Raw genomic sequence first — 21,324 nt, forward strand, 5'->3', positions numbered from 1 at the left:
AAAAGGACGAGCAGCAAAGAGAAGAAAAACGCAGGGTTTCGCCGTCGAAGCAATTCATCGGTTATTCATGTATAATTTTCTTAACTCTTTTGTTATGTCAATTTTTATTATGAGTAACTAATCTCATCAGATTAGGAATTATAGATGATTCTCTTTGAAACTATCTGAGCCATGTAACTACGTGTTCTAGTTTATTCAATGAAAACTTATAATTATTCAGTTAATCTTGTGTTTATTGCTTTTCGTTAATTGATCACTTTCGAATTGATTTTAAGTTATAAATCACTATTGACCCTAGGGTTTATACTGGAACTAGATTAATTGTTTGTCAATCGTAATTGCTATAGGAATATAGAATTAATTGGCATGATTGTTAATATAACGTTCTTTAAAGCTTTTGATAATATTAGTTTCGCCTAAGGAATTAGGGTACTTTATTAGATAAACGAGATTGATGAGCCAAGGAATTGGACTCGGTCTATTTTGTTATATTGTCGTAATTATAAGAATTTCATTGTTGAGGGCTAGAACCTAGAGTACCAGTTAGGGACAAAGAGAGGATTCAAAATAATTCCTAATCGTCTTTCTCTCATAAAAGTTTACGTTTCAATTATTGTCATTGTTAGTTGTTACTACAAATCAATCTGAAAACCCCCCTTTGCAATTTATTTATTAATCTTAAATTCATTGAATTGTTTCGTTGAAATAAGAACAATCCCTGTGGATACGAATCTTATAAATTTTATTACTTAACGACGAATTTAGTACACTTGCTAAAATTGTCATCAAGTTTTTGGCGCCGTTGCCGGGGATTGTTGATTAATTTCAACAAGGCAATTTCATTTTATTTAGGATTTACTTATTTTTAGTTTTTTTTAAAATAAAAAAATAAAAAAAATATACTTTATTTATTCATATTGAACAGTGCTATTGAGGTATTTTCTTGTTGTTTATGCGAGGTAAAAAAGTTGCAACAGAGCTTCTTTTTGATTCTGAAATCGAGAAGACTGCAAAGGCGAACAGGAAAGCAGTACGGTTAGCACGGTTAGCTAAGCAAGAGCTGGCTGAAGTATCAAAAGGAATTCCATCAGACACAGGTTCTCAGTTTGAAGAAGAAGGCACGATGGCCGATGACCCACCACCGCCGCCTAGGCGTACCATGGGAGACTATTGTCGCAGAACAGATGCAGGACAAATTTCTATGGGGTTCCAACCGGCGAATCCTGTGACATTTGACATCAAGAATATAGTTCTCACCGGGCTAAGGGATAAACAATTTGATGGAAGTGCAATCAGAGATCCATGGGAGCATCTGGAACGCTTTTATGAGACATGTACTATGTGTCGCCCTGAAGGTTACACTGATAGTCAAATTAAACTCAGGTTGTTTGGGTTTACTTTGATGGGAAGAGCAAAAGACTGGTTGCAGTGTATTCCGAGTGGTACCATAAACACTTGGAAAGAGCTCGAAGATAAATTCTTGGAGCGTTATTTTACTAATGATATGTTTCTGGCAAGAAGGGCTGATATTATTGATTTTGAACAGGGCGAGTCAGAGTCTCTATATGAAGCCTACGAGCATTTCAAATTGTTATTGAGGAAATGTCCGAATCACTCTTTGGACAACATGGAACAAATGCAGATATTTATCAGAGGTCTGAGAATGCAATCCAGAATGCTTATAGATGCCTCAGCTGGAGGTACAATTAGAAATAAAAATGAGGATGAAGTCAGACAATTGGTGGAGAACATGTGCATGAATGAGTATCGTTCCAAAAGTGACAGGAAGAGAGGTGTGATCGCAGTTGACACAAACACAGCTCTACTAGCCCAGATCGAGATATTAAACAAAAAGTTAGCTGCAAAGTCTTTAGCAGAAGCGAATGCAAGTCAGGTTCACGAAGTCAAATGTGATTTTTGCCACGGGCCACACGCTAATGGAATGTGTTCACCTGAAGCTGGAGAAGTTAATTATGCCGGAGGATATCAGAAAAATAACCCTTATTCCAACACATATAACCCAGGTTGGAAAGATCACCCTGATCTGCAGTGGGGTAATCAAGGTAATTTTTCTCAAGGGAACTCTCAAAATCCACCATCTAGAAAATCATCTCCCTTGGAAGAAACAATTAATAAGTTCATGCAGATGACTCAGAGTAACTTCGAAGCCATGAGAGCCAGTCAAGAAACATCCAACAGAAATCATGAAGCTTCCATCCGAAATCTTGAAACACAAATTGGGCAAATATCAAAACAGGTGGCTGCTCAGTCTAATGGGGGTTTTGCTGGAAACACGTTGGATAATCCAAGGAATGAGAGTTGTAATGCCATTGGGTTGAGAAGTAGAGTTGTACCATCGGTAATAAGTAAAAAGAGTGAGAAAATGAAAGAGTCTGAAGTAGAGAAAAAGAGTGAAACTGAGGGAGAAGTAGAAAATGAGTGTTTGATTGTAAATGATGGAGAAGTAGAAAAAGAGGGTGGAGTCGAAAAAAATGAGAGACTAGAGGAAGAAAAAAATGAGAATGAGAATAAGGGAAACACTGAGGGAGAAGTCGAAAAGATAGAAAAATTAATTGATGCAGATTCGATGCTCAGAAAAACCAAAGCCCAACTTCTCAAGGAACATGGGAAAGAGCAGGTAATTCCTTCTTATGTGAAGCTTCCATATCCTCACCTTAAGAAAAAGAAAGAAAAGGAAGAAGGGCAATTCAAAAGGTTCGTAGAGGTGTTCAAAAATTTGCAAATTAATGTTCCCTTCAGTGAAGCTTTGGAGCAGATGCCGATATATGCCAAGTTTATGAAAGATCTCTTGTCAGGTAAGAGGAAACTTAGGGATGACGAGAATGTTACCTTGTCTGAGGAGTGTAGTGCAATTTTGCAAAGGAAGCTTCCCCCGAAGTTGAAAGACCCTGGGAGTTTCACTATTCCGTGTTCAATTGGTAAGGTAAAAGTTGAAAGAGCTCTTTGTGATTTAGGCGCTAGTATTAATTTGATGCCGCTATCCATGGTAAGGAAGCTTGATTGTGGGGAACCTAAGCCAACAAAAATGACTCTGACATTGGCTGATCGCTCCATCACGTATCCCTATGGAGTTCTTGAAGACGTGTTGGTAAAAGTTAATGATTTATTTTTTCCAGCCGATTTTGTTATACTTGATATGAATGAAGACTCAGAAGTCCCCTTATTGTTGGGAAGACCATTCTTGGCTACCGGTAGAGCGTTGATAGATGTGGAGTTAGGTGAGCTAATGTTGAGGTTTCAAAATGAACAAGTGACTTTTAATGTATTTGAGTCGATGCGTCATCAGAATGAAAACCCTCAATGTTACCGGGTTGGTGTAGTTGAAGAGTTAGAGGAGGAAATTGCTCAAGATGAGCCACCGATTAGATCAATCGAGCAAGTTAATGTTCTTGTTGAAGAAAACAAAAAGAAGGGAGGAAGCATGAAACAGATGAAAGCTCCTATGGAAACTCCAAAACCACCTCTGAAAAAGAAAAGAAAAAAATGGAGGAACAAGTGGGAGAGGTTTAGGAAGCTGACACTTGAAGATTTGGTCTTTGTTTCTAAAAAGGATGATATATGCCCCAAGAAGGAAGAAACCAAGGTTGAAATAACTATCAAGTATCCACCTTAACATTGGTGGGTAGATCGTCAAGCTCGGGACATTAAACACGCGCTTGATGGGAGGCAACCCATCCGGTATGTTTTATTTCAGTCTTTATTTTTAGTCAAAAAAAAAACCAAAAAAGAGAGACTATCAATGATGTCATTTGCTGACAATCCCTTGTGTTTGGGGTTGCTTTTGGAATTAGCAACATCTTAAGTTTGGGGTAGGGGTACTAGAGAACAAAAAAAAAATAAAAAAAATGATGATAATAATAATAAGAGACTCACCAAAATAATTGAGTTTTCTTCAAAAAAATAAAGAGCCATTAATCATGAAAAATAGTGGCATCTTCAAAAAAAAAAAGAGAAAAAAAATTGAAAGATAAGTTCTCTAAATACCCTATTAACAATGAATTGAGCCCCGATAATGGTAATGCTTCAACAAGGAATAGTAGTGAATATCTAACTCCAATTTAGCCTACTTTTTCCAAAATTATCCCACCGTTTGCCCAAGCCAAATTATAACCCTTAAGACCTCAAAAATGTGTGTGATGTATTTACTTTGATTGACGTTTAGAATTTTTTCAAACTTATGGTAAAATAGCATTTGCATGTTGATGGAGTGAATATCCTGTCAAAAAATTGAGTGAATTAGTGAGTGAGAGATAAGGTTGAACTTTGTACATTGTGTGGAACGGTCATTGGACCAAATTTTATTCAAGTCTTGGAAGCCAAAGTGTTTGATTAAGCATGATCACTGAAGTTAACACCGGTGGTTCTATTGCCGGATGAAGAGAAAAAGGTTTATGAGATTTTTATCATTCAAATTAATTTGTTAATTCCCTGACAATTTTGTTTTGACAGACATGTCACTTGAGGACAAGTAACAGTTCAAGTTTGGGGTTGTGATGACAGTCAGTCATTTGAGTATTTTTAAATATTATTTTATATTATTTTAATTAATTTTTAGTAATAAGTCATGGTCAAAGAGAAGAATATTTGAAGAAATTGATATAGCAAGAAATTTGAAGACAAAAGCCACAAGAAAAAAGACTTAGAAAAAAATGAAAGCCCAAAGTTTTGAAGAAGAAATATGACTGAACCTTCTGTTTTTCTCGCGTCCTTGGCAAATCCGGATCGCAGCGCGATTTGTCACTTTCCAAGCATGACATCAGCGTGACATCAACATACAATTCACAGGGACATTGTTTGGTCTTTCTTTTGGTGATTGGTGACACGTCACTAAAAACAATTGCATAGGCACATATGATTCACCCTTTCTTGGAGGATATAAATACAACAAACTATTATCGGATGGGGTATCACTTCCTGAGAGGAAAAAAAAGGACGAGCAGCAAAGAGAAGAAAAACGCAGGGTTTCGCCGTCGAAGCAATTCATCGGTTATTCATGTATAATTTTCTTAACTCTTTTGTTATGTCAATTTTTATTATGAGTAACTAATCTCATCAGATTAGGAATTATAGATGATTCTCTTTGAAACTATCTGAGCCATGTAACTACGTGTTCTAGTTTATTCAATGAAAACTTATAATTATTCAGTTAATCTTGTGTTTATTGCTTTTCGTTAATTGATCACTTTCGAATTGATTTTAAGTTATAAATCACTATTGACCCTAGGGTTTATACTGGAACTAGATTAATTGTTTGTCAATCGTAATTGCTATAGGAATATAGAATTAATTGGCATGATTGTTAATATAACGTTCTTTAAAGCTTTTGATAATATTAGTTTCGCCTAAGGAATTAGGGTACTTTATTAGATAAACGAGATTGATGAGCCAAGGAATTGGACTCGGTCTATTTTGTTATATTGTCGTAATTATAAGAATTTCATTGTTGAGGGCTAGAACCTAGAGTACCAGTTAGGGACAAAGAGAGGATTCAAAATAATTCCTAATCGTCTTTCTCTCATAAAAGTTTACGTTTCAATTATTGTCATTGTTAGTTGTTACTACAAATCAATCTGAAAACCCCCCTTTGCAATTTATTTATTAATCTTAAATTCATTGAATTGTTTCGTTGAAATAAGAACAATCCCTGTGGATACGAATCTTATAAATTTTATTACTTAACGACGAATTTAGTACACTTGCTAAAATTGTCATCAATTTGTTTGCGCGTAATTATATTAATTCAATCAGATAGCCCAGTTGGTTGCAAGGTGCTTGTAGTTGTTGTGTTTAGGGTTGTGGGTTCAACAGCTACTACTTCAACCTTTTGCATATTTTTTTTTGTTTTATTTTTCTTAAAAGAAAGAATCTCAACATTCCATTTACATCTTTTGTTATTTTTTATAATTGCAAATAAATATCTTTAAAAAACATTGTTTTTCATATCTATATACTTTTAAATTACTACATTATAATTTATTTTAAAAAAAATCAAATTCATCTTCTATAGTTTTTAAATTAATAGTTAGTTATTGTAATTTTTTAAATGATATAAATTTATATCTAAGAATACTCATTTACCTGATAATTTAAAAATCTAACGTAAAGATAAATTCAAAAGCTTCTTTTTGTGGGAATAAAACAACTTTTTTATCAACAAAAAAATTCACAATTTCCATTTTTTTTATAAAAAAATCTCAACTATTTTTTTTTTGGGTGCATAATTACAACTATTTTCAATTAAGAACAATCATTCTTCTTTTAATATACATGTAATATAATAAAACATTTAATTTTTTATTATCAACTTTTTGCAAGTATTATAACTTAAATTTTTTGCATGCAATATAATTTTTAGTGGCCCATCCGATTATTTTTTCCTGGCTCCGCCACTGCCGGTATGTCGATATATATAAGCCAATCATGGTTGATGCCAATCATGGTCGATACTTCGAGATTTAGGGGAATTGTATCTAGGGGATAAATTTGTGCAATTTGAATCATAGACAAATTTGAAATGGGACATGAAAATCAATCCTAGATCAAGCAATAGTATTCATCCTCCTAATCGCCATAACAAAACAAATCAAGTGAAGCATCACACCAAATTTTATAGGGGAGTCTTCAAGACTCGTGATATGTATAAAATTTAATTTGTGTCTAAGAGCACACTTAATTTAATTTTATATCATGTTTAGGTGTGCATCTCAAATAATATAAACAAAGTTGGTCAAATTTTCTCATTAATAACAGGGTCAATAAGTACATATAAAGAGAGGTTTATAATTTATCGATAGAGAGGTTTCTAATTTATGTGCGCTACTTATAAAAAGTTTTTTTATTTTTGTACGCTACTTATTGTTGAATGACTCAATCAGATCGAATTTTATAGTGGAGCCTTCAAAGACCCGTGACATGTATAAAAAGACTCTTCTCCTTATATATATATATATATACATTTGCCGGTAATCACCGCACCGAATTAATAATTTATACGTACTACTTATAAAGAGTTTTCTAAGTTTTGGGTGCTAAGTCAACCTCTAAATATCGATAGAAAGGTTTAGAATTTTTACGCAACACTTATAAAAAGGTTTATAATTTTTGCGCGATACTTCGACCTCAGAGTATTGATAGAGATTCATAGTTTTTACACGCTACTTATAAAAAGGTTTATAATTACTGCACGCCACTCACAAAGAGTTTTTAAACTTTTGAGCACTATGTCAACATCTAAATATCGATAGAGAAGTTTATAATTTTTTCATAATAGTGATTTTAAAGCTTTTGTCATGATAAATAATAAATTGAATACAAAAGTGAACCACACGTAAAATTTTACAGTGGAGCATTCAATGACCCATGACATGTATAATAACGTTTATAGAGTATTGATAGAGAGATTTATAATTTTTACACGCTAATTGTTTATGTTGTTGCTGCATCACATTCTCTCTATCTTTTTTTTGTCTCTCCTCCTCCTCCTCCTTCATATTCTTCAGTTTCTTTTGTATTTATATTTTTCGTTACACTGGTTTTTGTATTTTTTTGAATAAAAGAAACTTTGTAAAAATGGTATTTTTCTCTGTTTTTGTTTAATCAACTTAACTAATATTTTTTTCCACTTCTTTCTCTTTTGCTAGGTTACTGTCATGTGATGGAGGCATGGACCGTATAAATTTTTAAAAATAAACAAATAAAAAATTAAATGACTTAATTTAAATAATTAAATTAATAGGGAAAGAGGGTACAATCTGGAATAATGAGGTGCAATTAATAAAGGAACAAAAGCCCAACCCAACATAACCCAGCTGCACCCAAACAAAAAACAGAGGGATTGATCAGCACCGTCGGATGGATCCGACGTTCCTGTTTTGATCAAAGAGGGGGATGATGATGATGATGTTACGATGGACGCACGCGCACTGGATCCCTACAGTATAAATACCAGACTCCTTCAGAAAAAATCATCTGCAACAATTTTTTCTCTCTCTTCTCTTCTATCCTCTCTTGCTCTCCTCTCTCTTCTCTTCTATCGGTCACCGGCCTGCCGCCGGCCAGCCCCACCTTCATCGGAAAATCCCAAAAGAAACCTAAAAAATCCGAAATTCACCAAATTCAACACTAAAACTCCCACCTCCCCAAATATTAATCCAAACTCAAAAACACAAAATCAAATGAAACAACTTTAAACCCAAAAAATCACATCTCTTCTGTTTTAGATCTACACAAATCAAAACCAGTAAAGAGTGAAATATTTATGAAGATCTAAAGTTTAGATCTGCTGCTGGTTTCGAAGGAAAAAAAATAGTAAAGGTTTGTCTTTGAAAGTTTCATTTTATTCTGATTGCAAAAAAAACGAAAAAAAAAATTAACAGTTTCTTGTCTTCCTTTTCTTATTGATTGTGAAAAGTTTTGCTGATAGAGAAGTCTGAATTTTAGTCCATGAATAATGTTAGAAATTTCCCAGCATTCTTATTTTTTGTTCTCAACCCATTTGATAAAGGTTTCAACTTTTGCTGTTGAATTGGACTGGGATGATCAATTTTTGTCATTATAATAACTTGGCCGGACATTTCATGTTGATAATTTTTTCCCAGCTTTTTGTCAATGGCTTTGGTCGCTAGACAGAACAATTATTTGTTGTTTTTAGATGTTTTTCAGATTTATTTTTTAGATGAATATTTGTTTTTTTTTTGACAACAGATGAATATTTGTTGTTTTTTTAGATGTTTTCAGATTTGTTTCTTTAATATAAATTTGTTTTTTTTATTTGTTCAAAATAAGTTTTCACGTTTTTTTTTTTGTATAAAGTTTTCTCTTTTTTATTTGTTGAGTTATTGATTCTACTCTCTCCAGTCGCTTTTCCCTCTCTGAATCTTCTTTCTCTTGGTGCTAGGTTATTGATAATTCATGGAGGCAAGGATTGTAGTCAATTTTGGTTTATGCAGAGTGTTTGTCCAGTATATCCTCTTTTTTTGAAGCTAGTGAAAAGTGATGAATCAATATTTGATTCCTAATTTTTCTCATCCTATCACTGCTATTCTTTTGTATAAATATTTTAGATGTTTCCAGATCTAATTTGATTTTAATATAAATCTGTTGTTTTACATGCAACACCTGCAAATTATACATGATTAACAAAAAAAAATGTTATTTATGGAGATTTTGATGGAATACATGTAAGATGATACCCGTGGATTTTTAATTGTACACCTGCAAAAAAAAAAAATACCAACATTTGTCAATAATATTATATGAAAAATAAACAAACGCATGCAATATGCAGAAAAACAAATTGTATGAAGGATGGTGAAAAATAAACAAATGCATGTAATATGCAGAAAATAAATTGTGGAAGTGTGTGGGTTGAAGGAGAGAGGAGATACATGGAGAGAGAGGGAGGACGAGAGGGAGAGAGAGAGACTTGATGGTGGTTTAGAGGAGGTAGAGAGAATGGAGAATGAGTTGGTTGTTGATAGATTGGAGAGTGTTATATAGTGTTAGTGGAAAGGAACAATAGAAGAACAACCAATGCATGTAATCCAAGTAGTGGAATAAGAATAAACATAAAAATAACAAATGGCCCCCACAAAATCCAAACTTTTATGTGGATTGCGGCACATGAACGTCTCCTGACTAACTATCGTCGTAGCAAATGGGGAATTGGAGTTTCACCCAATTGTCCTTGTTGTGGAAACGGTGATGAAACACTCATCCATGTTTTGCGAGATTGTGTTTACGCAACCCAGGTATGGATCAAGTTAGTTGCTTCAATTCATATTACTAATTTCTTTTCTTTGAATTGCAAAGACTGGATCTTTAAGAACCTCGCCAATCAGGAGTGGCGATCTATATTCATGGTGACTTGTTGGAATCTTTGGATGTGGAGGAACAAATCTATTTTTGAGGAGGACTTTCATAGGCCTATTGATCCTAGTCGTGTCATTCTTGATTTGGTTCAAGCCATCGATATGGGAGATCATCTGCACCTAACAGGAGGATGGTATGGTTGGGAAACTTCGATCTAGGTGGATTGGCCCTTTTGTTGTTACTAATGTTTTCCCTCATGGTGCAGTAGAAATAAAAAGTGCAGGTACTATCTTGCAGGCTTCTCAGGATTCATTCCAGAGTCATCTGATATTTTTGCTAGCTGAATTATATGCTATTTACAAGGGCCTCTTGTTGGCCAAAGATATGAATATCAATGAACCTGTTTGCTACTCTGATTCTTTACACTGTGTTAACCTCATCAAAGGTTCCTCCAGTTAAATATCATATTCATGATGTGTTGATCCAAGATATAAAGGAGTTATTCTCTAAATCCAATGTTTCTCTTCATCACACACTTAGAGAAGGGATCAATGTGCCGATTTCTTCGCTAAACTTGAAGCCTCTCTCAGATGATGACTTCTTGATTCATGCTTCTCCTCCGTCCTCCAATTAATTATCATATTCATGATCTGTTGATCCAAGATATAAAGGAGCTACTCTCTCAAACCAATGTTTCTCTTCAATATCACACACTTAAAGAAGGGAATCAATGTACCGATTTCTTCGCTAAACTTGGAGCTATATGCTGACTTCTTGATTCATGCTTCTCCTCCGGAAGGCACTCGTGATCTTCTTATAAACGACGCAATGAGAACCTTATTTCTTCGTGAATAGTTTTTCTTTCTTCCTTTTTTATTTTTTTTTCTTTTAGCTTCCTTACAAAAAAAAAGTCCTGCTTGGTTGATCACCACCTCTATGTATATGAGGAGTCTTTTTTTTTTTTTTTAAAGAATGAAAATAGTATTTTATTAAAATTTATTTATTTGATGAAGAAATTACAATATTTATTTATTCAAATTCATAAAGAATATGCACATCAAACAAAATTGTTATATATATTCAATTTCGTTAAAAACTAAGAATGAATTTGCAAATTATAAGTTCACAACATCGAGTTAATAGCAGGAACAGGGAGCCCAACTTCTCCATATGTTCACCATTGATCTCAAAAAAGACACTAGCAAAGGAGACAAGGGAGAAAATTTATGTAACAAAAACGAATAATTAGAAGAATTAACGGTAAAAATCCCCAAGAAGTGTGGTTATATATAATTCTTCCTCCTAAGTCAGTGTGGTTATATAATTCTTCCTCCTAACAAAAAAGAAGTTTCTCTTCCAAGAAAGCCTCCAATGCCAATTTTGCCCTTCTCACTCTTGGAACAATCGCAGGAAGACTTCACGAAAAGAGGGCCGTCCCAACACATCTATCAAGCCAAAATTTAATCGACCCACTACTACTCAATTTTTTAGTAAAAACTTTATATATATAAAATCCCCCGCCATACCCCTCACTCATTACACCTAAACCCACAATGTCTTTCCACAAAAATGACTATTTATTTCCATGACCAATCCTTGATCCAAATCGTTGTTTTGACCTCCTTTACTAGTGTCTTCCCTTTCTATAAAGGAGAGTGCATCCTTAAAGCATTCAAATTAAAAAATTGGGCAACAAACTCAAATCGTTGCATGGATTGTGCTGAAATGTCAAGTTGGGGAACAAATCTCTTTAATAGTGATATTAATTGCACTTAAAATTATATAGAGAAATAGTGTTGGGAGAGAAAGAGGATGGAACAATCGCCGCCCTGTTGAGGTGGTGAAACGGCGAAATTACGAGGTACAAAGATGTTGAGGTGTCTATTGAGAAGAGGGGAAGAAAACTACCGTACGGCGGCAGCGGCGGCAGCAGTTGGCAAACATGATGAAGATGATGGAAAGAAGTAGCACAACAAAGAGCATTTTAATTATTTGGTACTGTTTTTAATTATTTAATTAATTAAATCTTTAAATTCTAGCCATCAGATCTATTAGTGCCACATTTTAATAATCAATGAAAAGAAAAGGAATAAAAGGAACTTTGTGAAATGGAGCAAAGCTACACTCACCGACTAGACTCACACACTATCAATGTAGAAAAGTGAAAAATTTAAAGTTCGAATTTTAACATTTCCAATAATGTCATTATAGTAACTACCATCCGAACTACCTTTAACCGACCACTTAAAAGTTTTATTAATGGAGGAAAAACCAATATTAGAAAATATAGAAACAGTACAAGAACAAAATAGAAAATAAGAGGAATCAGAAGAATATTCAACATACAACTATCTAGAAAACACACACATGCAAAGTCAAATGCACACATAATTGAACTTCTACCGTCGTTGCTGTGCTCAATGGGATCCGCCGCCTGACTAACTTTGTGCCCGTTTGGCCCTCCTTATTTTTTACTTTTCTACTTCTTTTAAGGAGAAGTAGATCCAAACACAATTTTGATAAAATTATTAAAATAAGAAGTGTCTTAAAAAAAAAGAATTTATGATAATTATCTTCTTTAAGTTGTTATTTTTATTATTATTATTATTATTATTATTATTATTATTATTTTTATCTTTTTTTAAGTTTGTTATATTATTAGGATCATGCACATTGGGTTTAAGAACAACTCTACAAGTAAGTTGGACACCACACTCGTACCCAAAACCTTAAGGTGTTAGGTTTAAGGGTCCTCTCACTTATAAAGTCTTCAACCTCCACTTTTCTAACCAATGTGAGACTTAATCACTCACACTTATCACAACAAAACCTTAAAATATTAAGTTTATGGGTCTTCTCAATTATAAAGTATTCAACCTCCATTTTTCATTATAAAAGTTTCACCAAATCAACGATAAAAATCGACAGAAAATGTGCACATAAATCATGCTAATTGCTTAGGAGTGAAAACGTGCTTTTAATTAAGCATCACTCATATTATAGTAGTTGGCACACAACTCTCTTTTAGTTCCTAGAAAACTTTCAAAATACAAAATAATATAATATAGTATATATTACATTTCATTTAAACTAGAACTACTATACTAATAGGACTATAAGACATTCAAAATGACATTGAATATATGATGAAGAGATCATCGTATTATGGTTACCTAGCAAAGGGAGCTGTTTGTGTTAGATCATTTAAAGAAATAGATTCAACTATATATCTTTCACTTCCATTATTTCTCTGACGACCCACCTCCAAAGATAGACATTCATTTAGCTCTGCCAATATTTTTCTAATGTCTGGCCTTTCAGCAACATTTCTTGAAGTGCATAACATTGCTATCTCAACAATTTTCCATGCAGAATTGATGTTGAATTCACCCTTCAACTTTGGATCAACAACATTTTGAATATCACCTGCTCTAATTATAGAAGTAACCCATTCATGTATGTGAATGCTTTGTTCGCCCGTTCTTACTATTGCTCGACGACCGGTAATCAACACAAATAGAATTATTCCAAAGCTATAGATATCGTTTGTTTTATTTGTGCTTCCTGTTCTTTGACATCTATATATTGACAAAACAAATAAATAAATTGTATAAGTAATCCTTAAAGAACTTGTATTGTGTCAAAGTCATGGAATCAAATGCTATTTGACTTTTATAACAACACTTACTCAGGATCAATGTAACCAAATGTACCAGCAAGACGTGTGGTTATATGAGAATCATTATCGTTACCAAAAGCTCTACTTAGACCAAAATCCGCAATCTTGGCATGCATGTTTTCATCCAGTAGTATGTTGGAAGGCTTCAAATCTCTATGCATAATAGGTGGTTTACATCCATTATGCAGATAATCCAGTCCTATAAATCCACACTAATTAAAAGGAATGTAAAGGTACACAATGCAATAAAGACGTTACGTTTCCACAAATAACACATTACCGTGTGACGCATCAACTGCGATGTTAAGTCTCTCATTCCATTTTAAGATTTTTGAATTTTTCACTGCATAAAAATAGACATTAGTCTTGAAATTCTGGACAAGCATTTAAAACGAAGGCATAGGAGTAAAAAAAATCATTTTTTTGCCCTTTTTCCTGCCTTATTCTTAATCTTTGTCGTCCAAAGAGTTTGATTTTATAACTTTAAGAGACGGAGTTCAAAATCCATAAGAGACGGTTGTAAAATATTCATTAGTGCATCCTTAGTAATAATATAAACTATATATATTGTGTTGTGCCCTTAAAATTTTATCTGGGTTTGTTTCTATCTATACTAATGTTTTGTTGATTTAGCTGTTGAAAATAATTCTTCACATGTTAATTTACCATTGATACTGACACTGTAGATGAAATATAAATTACCTAATAAGCGTTGTTGGAGATTTCCATTGGCCATGTATTCATAAACTAATGCTTTGATGTTACCTTCATCGCAATATCCGATCAGGGAGACCAAATTTCTATGATGAACAATCGTTAGAAGTCGTGCCTGCATTTTAAATTTTATCCCTATCGTTAAAGTTGAATATAAAAATCGATTATGTTGTTTTTAACTTGAATACAATGTCTAACCTCTGATTCAAATTCCTTATAACCTTGCACTGATGATGGTGAAAGCCTCTTAACAGCGACTCGAGTTTGATCTTGTAGAGTGCCAAAGTAAACTTTTCCAAATCCTCCTTCTCCAATAATAGTTTTGAAGTCATCAGTAATATTGAGAATTTCAGTATAACTGAATGCTTGATGTTTTGATTTCATGGTACCCTTTTTCTTAGAATTTGAAGATGTAGCTTCAATATGAACATGTATATATGTATTCCAAGAATTACCTATTTGTCTTCTAAATCTCAAAACTACAAGTGAAATCAAGAGGATTACAATTAATGCTGAAAATGATGCAATAAGTGATACATTCTTCTTCTTCTTTTTGCATGATTCTGGTGTACAAAGACCAGGGTTATCTTCCACACTGAAAGAAATCAAAAGTGTTTAAATATTAGTTATCTTTTTTTATTTTTCTTAATATATAGATAGAACATATCCGGACACAAGATGTACTCGAATAGGTACAGATAAAATACACACCACTGCACTAGCAGGACGAGAAAAAACAACTGTGTGACAAAACAAAAGAAGAAAAAAAAAATCTGCACAGGGTTTTAAATTGCGGCCTTATTGCGGATGTGGACGGCAACGCAAACCGCATCAGACCGAAATTGCGGTGTGAACTTAAATCACATGCGATGCCGCAATGAAACCACAACACAACGATGTTTTTACTGCAACGCAACGACGCAATGAACCGTAACAGGTAGAAAATTAGAATCTAGATGAACATTTGAAGAAAAGAAGAAGATGCAAACACACAGAACCACTGAATTTTCACTCATGTTGTTCTGGCCTAGGTTTCTAGGTTATGTATGGAAGTTTGGTTTCTGCGCTGGGTTTGGTTAATTTGCCACTGTGGTAGAGAGAATTTTAAATTTTAAATAAAAGATATATAAGAAATTACAATAACTGTGTTTGTGCGGATAGAAAATTATTTCACACCGCAACGGCCCTAATGTGCGTCGCAGCGACCACAATGGGCACAATCGCAACCGCATCCACCACCGCAACCACAATTTAAAAGCTTTTACAGAGGCTGGCGTTTCTTGATTATAATGTGAATTAATATAGCTTTTAGTATCAGACATACCTTAGTGATAGTGAACCAGTTTTTGATCTCTCAAAGAGTTCATTTGAAACCAACCCTGTAAGTTTGTTCTTCCCCACGTTTCTGCTAACACAAGACAAATAAATATCATACCTTATCTTTTATACTAATAATCACTGAAGTTACATTGGACTTACAAGACTTTTAGTGATTGCAGTTGCGTCAGAAAATCTGGTAAAGGACCTTCTAAGCTATTATTTGATAAATCCCTGAAATGAAAAACATTTAAATGAAGAGTTACAATTTTAAATCCCAATAAAGTGAAAATAATTTCCAAATTGAATAGCATTAATTAGAAACTCACAAGTATTGTAACATTGTCAGGTTTGATATGGAAGATGCTATCTCCCCTGTCAATCCACTTGAAGACAAATTCCTGGTTGCATTAACAAATATAATTTTAGAGGATAATTGAAGATTTTGACTTAATTAAGGGTTTGAAACTTACAAAGATGTGATTCTTGGAGGGTTATTGCCATCATCATCAGTACTACAGTTTAGGCCTTCCCATATATACTTGACAGGACCACATGGATCTCCTTGCCAATTTCTAGCAACCCCATAAGCATTCTTGATGTTTGTGATTGTATCAACTAGTATTTGAGTAAATCATTAAAATCAAGCAATTTTTGGTAATAGATTTTTTATTTCAAATGTCAAATTAATATATTAAAACAGATAATGAAAGAAAAGTACAAAGAGTTAAAGAGAACCATAAGCAGTACTGGTAGTAATACAAGAGTAATTGATGAACCAGAAAAAATGTCGCACTATTGAAAATTCTCGGTGTGTTTCGATGGAAGAATGTTTTGAATTTACTCTTTCAATAATTTGTTGACTATTACTATTAAGAATTTGATGGTAATTTTTGAAAGAGAATGTATATTATTGACAAATTTAATGCAAAAACTACTTTTCTTAATTCTTGTGTATTTGTAAAAGAGGTCATATATATTGGGACGGAGGGAGTAATTAAAGCAGATGAAATATTGTCCCCGCCATGAAGATAACTTAGTTGGTTGGGACTTGGGAGATTGCATGACCGGGGTTTAAACCCTGAAACTCCCACTTATTCACCTTAAAAGTGAACATCTAGCCAAAATTAAACTACTTGACCAACAAAAACAAAACTAAAAGGCTAGCTTACCATCATCCTGTTGAGTTTCAGATTGTGTGAAATTTGTTACTTTATAAACCTCAACGCCATTGAGAATGGGTGGAAGGGTTGAATTCTCAGTCTTAGACAGGGTAAATATATATTTTCTGGCTCCAGTCAAAGGTGTTGTACTATATCTGGTATCTGCTGACTGGTATATAGGTACCTCAAGATCAGCCAAAAGCTCTCCATTCACTGTGATGTTGAATGCTCTAGTTTCATTTTCTGCCAGCTTCTCAACCTCATTAAAGTGCAAGTATGCGTAGTATTGCTCATTTACATTTTCTGCATCAAAACTAAATTTTACGGGGGCACTGTCATTTACGGGTGTAACTGCGGTCCTCATAACAATTGTTGGTGGATTATAAATGTTCTGAAATAATAGATCATCATCGGTGCTTAATTGTTTCATCTCGTTCCACGGAAAAGGTCGCCAAATGCGGTCATAAACATCATCTTTGTACCTGTTATTTGTACATGACCAAAAAAATTAATTAATTAATTTGTTGCTATTTCTGTAGCTTTGACTTTTTTTATCGAAGACGTATCCGGTGTCTGATACGTGTTAGTGTTTGTTATTGACATGAGTGAGGAGTCTCATTCAATTAGTTCATATCCACAAATTGTTACGTGTATCGAAATGTTAGTATAGTATCTGTGTCTACGTCTATGCTAATTGACTCCATCTTACCTGTATTCTAAGTTTGTGATGGAGCCTACATCAAATCGAAAGAAGATTGATAATACTGATTTATCTGAGTATGAAACATAAGCTTGCTTGTTCAAAGGTCTCAATTCTATAGCTGAAATGAATGGAGTCCCTTTGCCAGTGTTAACAAGACATGTTTGTATGTAATCTTTTGATGGAGTGTAAATGATCTCCCTTACTGTGGTAAGTGATATATTGTTGAACTTCACTGTATCCCAAACATTAGCTCCAAAAGTAATATCAAATTGTGGTGGATCATTTAAATCATCATAGTTACCATAATAGAAAGAAGCTCTGATTAAATATTTACTACCATTTGTTACATTTATTCTGTAACAATTTTTCACTCCATTAGGAAAGCTTCTCACATAATCTAGTTGCTGTTTACCGGTAATATTGCCTTGTACCCTAATACTTACACCAGTATCTGTGAATTTGGCATCAGATATGTAATTTATGCCTGTAAGCTTCTCAGAATAGGTTGAATTTTCAGGTAGACCACAATCTAAGCTAATAAATCCTGAGACATATGAACAAAGAAAAATTAGTATCTACTATATGTGACATAAATTAGCTATATATGAATTCGTAAACAAACTGAACCTGATTGATCTTGAGCTTGTATCAAAACCAAAATAGTAAGGACACCAAGCAATACTGAAAGAAATTGCAGTAACATTGCCACCTTTTGTTTGCTTAATTAGGAATATAATTAGTGATGATGAGTAATAATCCTATACACAATTCACAAAGGAATAATATATAATGTTATAGAGTCGCATTTCACTTCAATTACATATACAATGCTGTCAATTTTATTAGTGTCATGTTTTTTTTTTTTTTTTAAATGGCAAATACAAAGTCAAAACAAGTACATATATATGGGAGTACAAGTACGGTAAATCCAAAGTAAACAAAGCAAGTATGATGTTTTATTATTATTTTTTCAAAATACTGTACAAAATATATATAGATTATTTTCTAAATTTGTACATGCCCACTTGACAAGCAACACAATTTCATATAAAAAAAAGTGAATGCCTTGCTCCTGAGTCGACAATTAGTCTCTTAGAGGATACAAAGTCTAAGTCATGAGAATACTATGGGCGTCTACATGGCTTACAATTGTGGTTGTGGTGGTCGTTGCAATTGCGGTCATTGTAATTGCTGCGACACATATTGCGGTGTTCTTGCAGAATTTATAGCAGTACAATTAAAGAAAATAATTTTGTGTCGTAAAGAATTGAATAAGCTAATGAATTAGGTGAACATGCGGGTACAAAAGGAATTCAAGTACAAATTTCGGGACGTATCGACGAAAAAGAAATTGCACGTTTCTAATGGTTCATAAATGTAATATAGATGCTGCCTTTTCATCCTTGAATAATAGAGTTGGCATTGGTGTTTGTATTAGAGATGAAGATGGTGCTTATGTATTGGCTAAATATGAACAATTTACACTTTTATGTGATGTCAAGATTGGTGAAGCGCTGGGATTACTCTCAGCTCGCAATTGGGTGCATGATTTGAATCTAGGACCTGTTGAATTTGAGCTTGATTCGAAGGTTGTGGTGGACAAGTTCCACTCTAACAAGGGTGATGATACTGAGCTAGGAGAAATAGTTTCACATTGTAGAAGACTTTTTTTTTCTCATTATAACAACTCTAGTGTGGAGTTTATTAGGAGACAAGCAAATGATGTTGCTCATAGTTTAGCTAAAGCGGCCACATATGTAGCTAGTCCCCAAATTTGATTGAAATACTCTATTGTATTGAACACATTTTAATTAACAAAATGCTATAAGCACGTTATACTCAACAAAAATCATTTTTAATTTTCACATACTGCGACACTGTGCCACTGCACAGTATACCCAATATAACAAAGCCTTAGTTTGTTCCGTAAATAGTGATTGAGACTTGAGAGGGCTTCAAATATAAAATTGATGGACTACTAAAAATAAGATTTTTAATTAGATATGATAGATTTTGGGATTTGAGTTCTTGTACTTTGGATCAAAGTGTGTGATTAACAGGGCCGGTCCCGAGATTTTAGAGGCCCTATGCAAATTTTAAAAGTGGTCTCTTTTAATAAAAAAAAAATACAATTACAAAAAAAATCATGATCAACTTTAAATTGCAAATAATATAGAAAATAATTATCCTTATAATTAACATAAAAAAAATTCATATTCTATCGATAACAATAAAATACATTCTAGCTACTTTAGAAAGTGGGCCTATATTATATATTTTGCAGGAATAATTAATATTTACACCCTCAATTTTACTAATACTACTATCCTATAAAATTTTTTTTGAGGCCTTCAAATTTAAGAGGCCCTATGCCATAGGACATGTTGCCTATGCTTAAGGGCCGGGCCTGGTGATTAATAAAATTTTTCTTTATTTAAAAAAGTGAACCACATTAAATTTTGTCGAACCCATATTTTTTTTGGTACAAGGAGGGAAGATGAAAAAAAACAAAAGAACTATCTAGAAAATAAAGTCTCACTAGCTTAATAGGAGAAGGTTCATTCCAGCAGGCAGCACAACTAGAGGAGAATAAGTCTCAAAGTTACTAGCTCCAAGCTTAGCTAAGTAATCTCCACAAGCATTTTCCTCTTGAAGGTGTGAACAACTTTGGCTCTTCAGTCTCTCGCAAGGATATCCTTGGTATTGAGAATAATAGCCGCCTAAGGATGCCAAACATTAACAGGATCAAATATCAACTTGATAATGGTCTTTGAGTCAATTAAATAGCACATAAACTGTTTAATATCTAGCCCCCGGGCCAAAACTAATCCATGGTAGACTCCCATTAGTTTAGCATGAAGAATGTACGAAAATCCTATATTACCGGCAAAATCATGGACCCAAGCACTATCAAAATTCTAAATCAAGCCGCCAAAATCGAAGATTTTAGGATTGTCAATGCTACTCCCATGAACATTCGGGATCATAACAATACCTCCTTGAGCATTTCACCAAATCATTCTAGTAGCCAGACTCTCATAATGCTTAAGGAAGCACTTTCTAAGTAGGTAGGCAACTTTCTAGGTCCACACCCGGAGAATAAAGTAGGAAATCAACTCAATGCCCATACAAAGTTGATTTCTTGCTTGCCAAATCCACGAAACCGCAGTCATAAAGGTAAAAGTGAAAGGTCCATCTATACCACATATGTCGTAACCATATGCATATACGTTCTCTTCTTGGAAGAAGGTCTGATTCGTGAATTCATTTGATTGCTAGAAGCAGTTAACAAACTCTTAAGCAATGCAAAATTGTCTCTTCTTCAATAGTGCGCCTTTGGCAAGAGGTGTCTTGAAACATCCCTCGATAAACTAACATTGCTTTAGTAGAAGAGCAGAGTTGTCCAAAGAAAAAACTTTATCTTTTTCAGCGTCGAGATGTGCCATAACCAATTCCATGAGACTTCAACTGTATTGTTGGTAGAATCATTATGATTAAACCAATAATAGCCGTATTGAGCTGTGTAGATTATACTTTGAATTTGCTAAAAAAAAAATTAAAAATATATATTCTATTAATTAATTTAATCTCTTTAATTTATTATGGATTTTAAGAACATCTCGAATAATAAATTCTTTAATTTATACATACATATTTTTGCTGTTCAAAAAATAAATAAATTCTTCTCTTTTGTTTTGACTAAATCTCCAATGACGAATTCTTAAACAACCAACAACTATTGGATGATTTATATATATATATATATATATATATATATATATATATATATATATATATATATATATATATATATATATATATATATATATATATATATATATATATATATTTTGTAAACCTATTGGATGATTAATATAATCAGCGATTATCGAATACTTTGACATTTGACAATGGTG

The 21,324-nt window shown here is 33.4% G+C and overlaps 2 protein-coding genes and 1 long non-coding RNA gene across 3 annotated transcripts; 2 read left to right on the forward strand and 1 right to left on the reverse strand.

Moving 5' to 3' along the window:
• Window positions 1-7,921: 7,921 nt before the first annotated feature.
• On the forward strand, window positions 7,922-10,855 carry LOC123902518. The gene is made up of 2 exons (XR_006807635.1): window positions 7,922-8,334; window positions 8,918-10,855. It is a non-coding gene; the product is annotated as an uncharacterized LOC123902518 (long non-coding RNA).
• Window positions 10,856-12,695: 1,840 nt separating this feature from the next.
• On the reverse strand, window positions 12,696-18,222 carry LOC123902519 (probable LRR receptor-like serine/threonine-protein kinase At1g05700). The gene is made up of 12 exons (XM_045952277.1): window positions 18,035-18,222; window positions 17,414-17,951; window positions 16,714-17,186; window positions 16,015-16,159; window positions 15,871-15,942; window positions 15,704-15,775; window positions 15,549-15,629; window positions 14,423-14,819; window positions 14,213-14,339; window positions 13,791-13,853; window positions 13,520-13,709; window positions 12,696-13,409 (listed from the first exon to the last, which is right to left on the reverse strand). The coding sequence occupies exons 1-12, from the start codon at window positions 18,108-18,110 to the stop codon at window positions 13,001-13,003; spliced, it is 2,643 nt and encodes an 880-aa protein (XP_045808233.1). The 5' UTR covers window positions 18,111-18,222; the 3' UTR covers window positions 12,696-13,000.
• A 549-nt stretch (window positions 18,223-18,771) lies between these two features.
• Window positions 18,772-19,185, forward strand: LOC123889684. The gene has a single exon (XM_045939135.1). The coding sequence runs from the start codon at window positions 18,772-18,774 to the stop codon at window positions 19,183-19,185; it is 414 nt and encodes a 137-aa protein (XP_045795091.1).
• The last annotated feature ends 2,139 nt before the right edge of the window (window positions 19,186-21,324 follow it).

The sequence above is a fragment of the Trifolium pratense genome, linkage group LG1, assembly GCF_020283565.1.
Source record: "Trifolium pratense cultivar HEN17-A07 linkage group LG1, ARS_RC_1.1, whole genome shotgun sequence".
Classification (NCBI taxonomy): domain Eukaryota; kingdom Viridiplantae; phylum Streptophyta; class Magnoliopsida; order Fabales; family Fabaceae; genus Trifolium; species Trifolium pratense.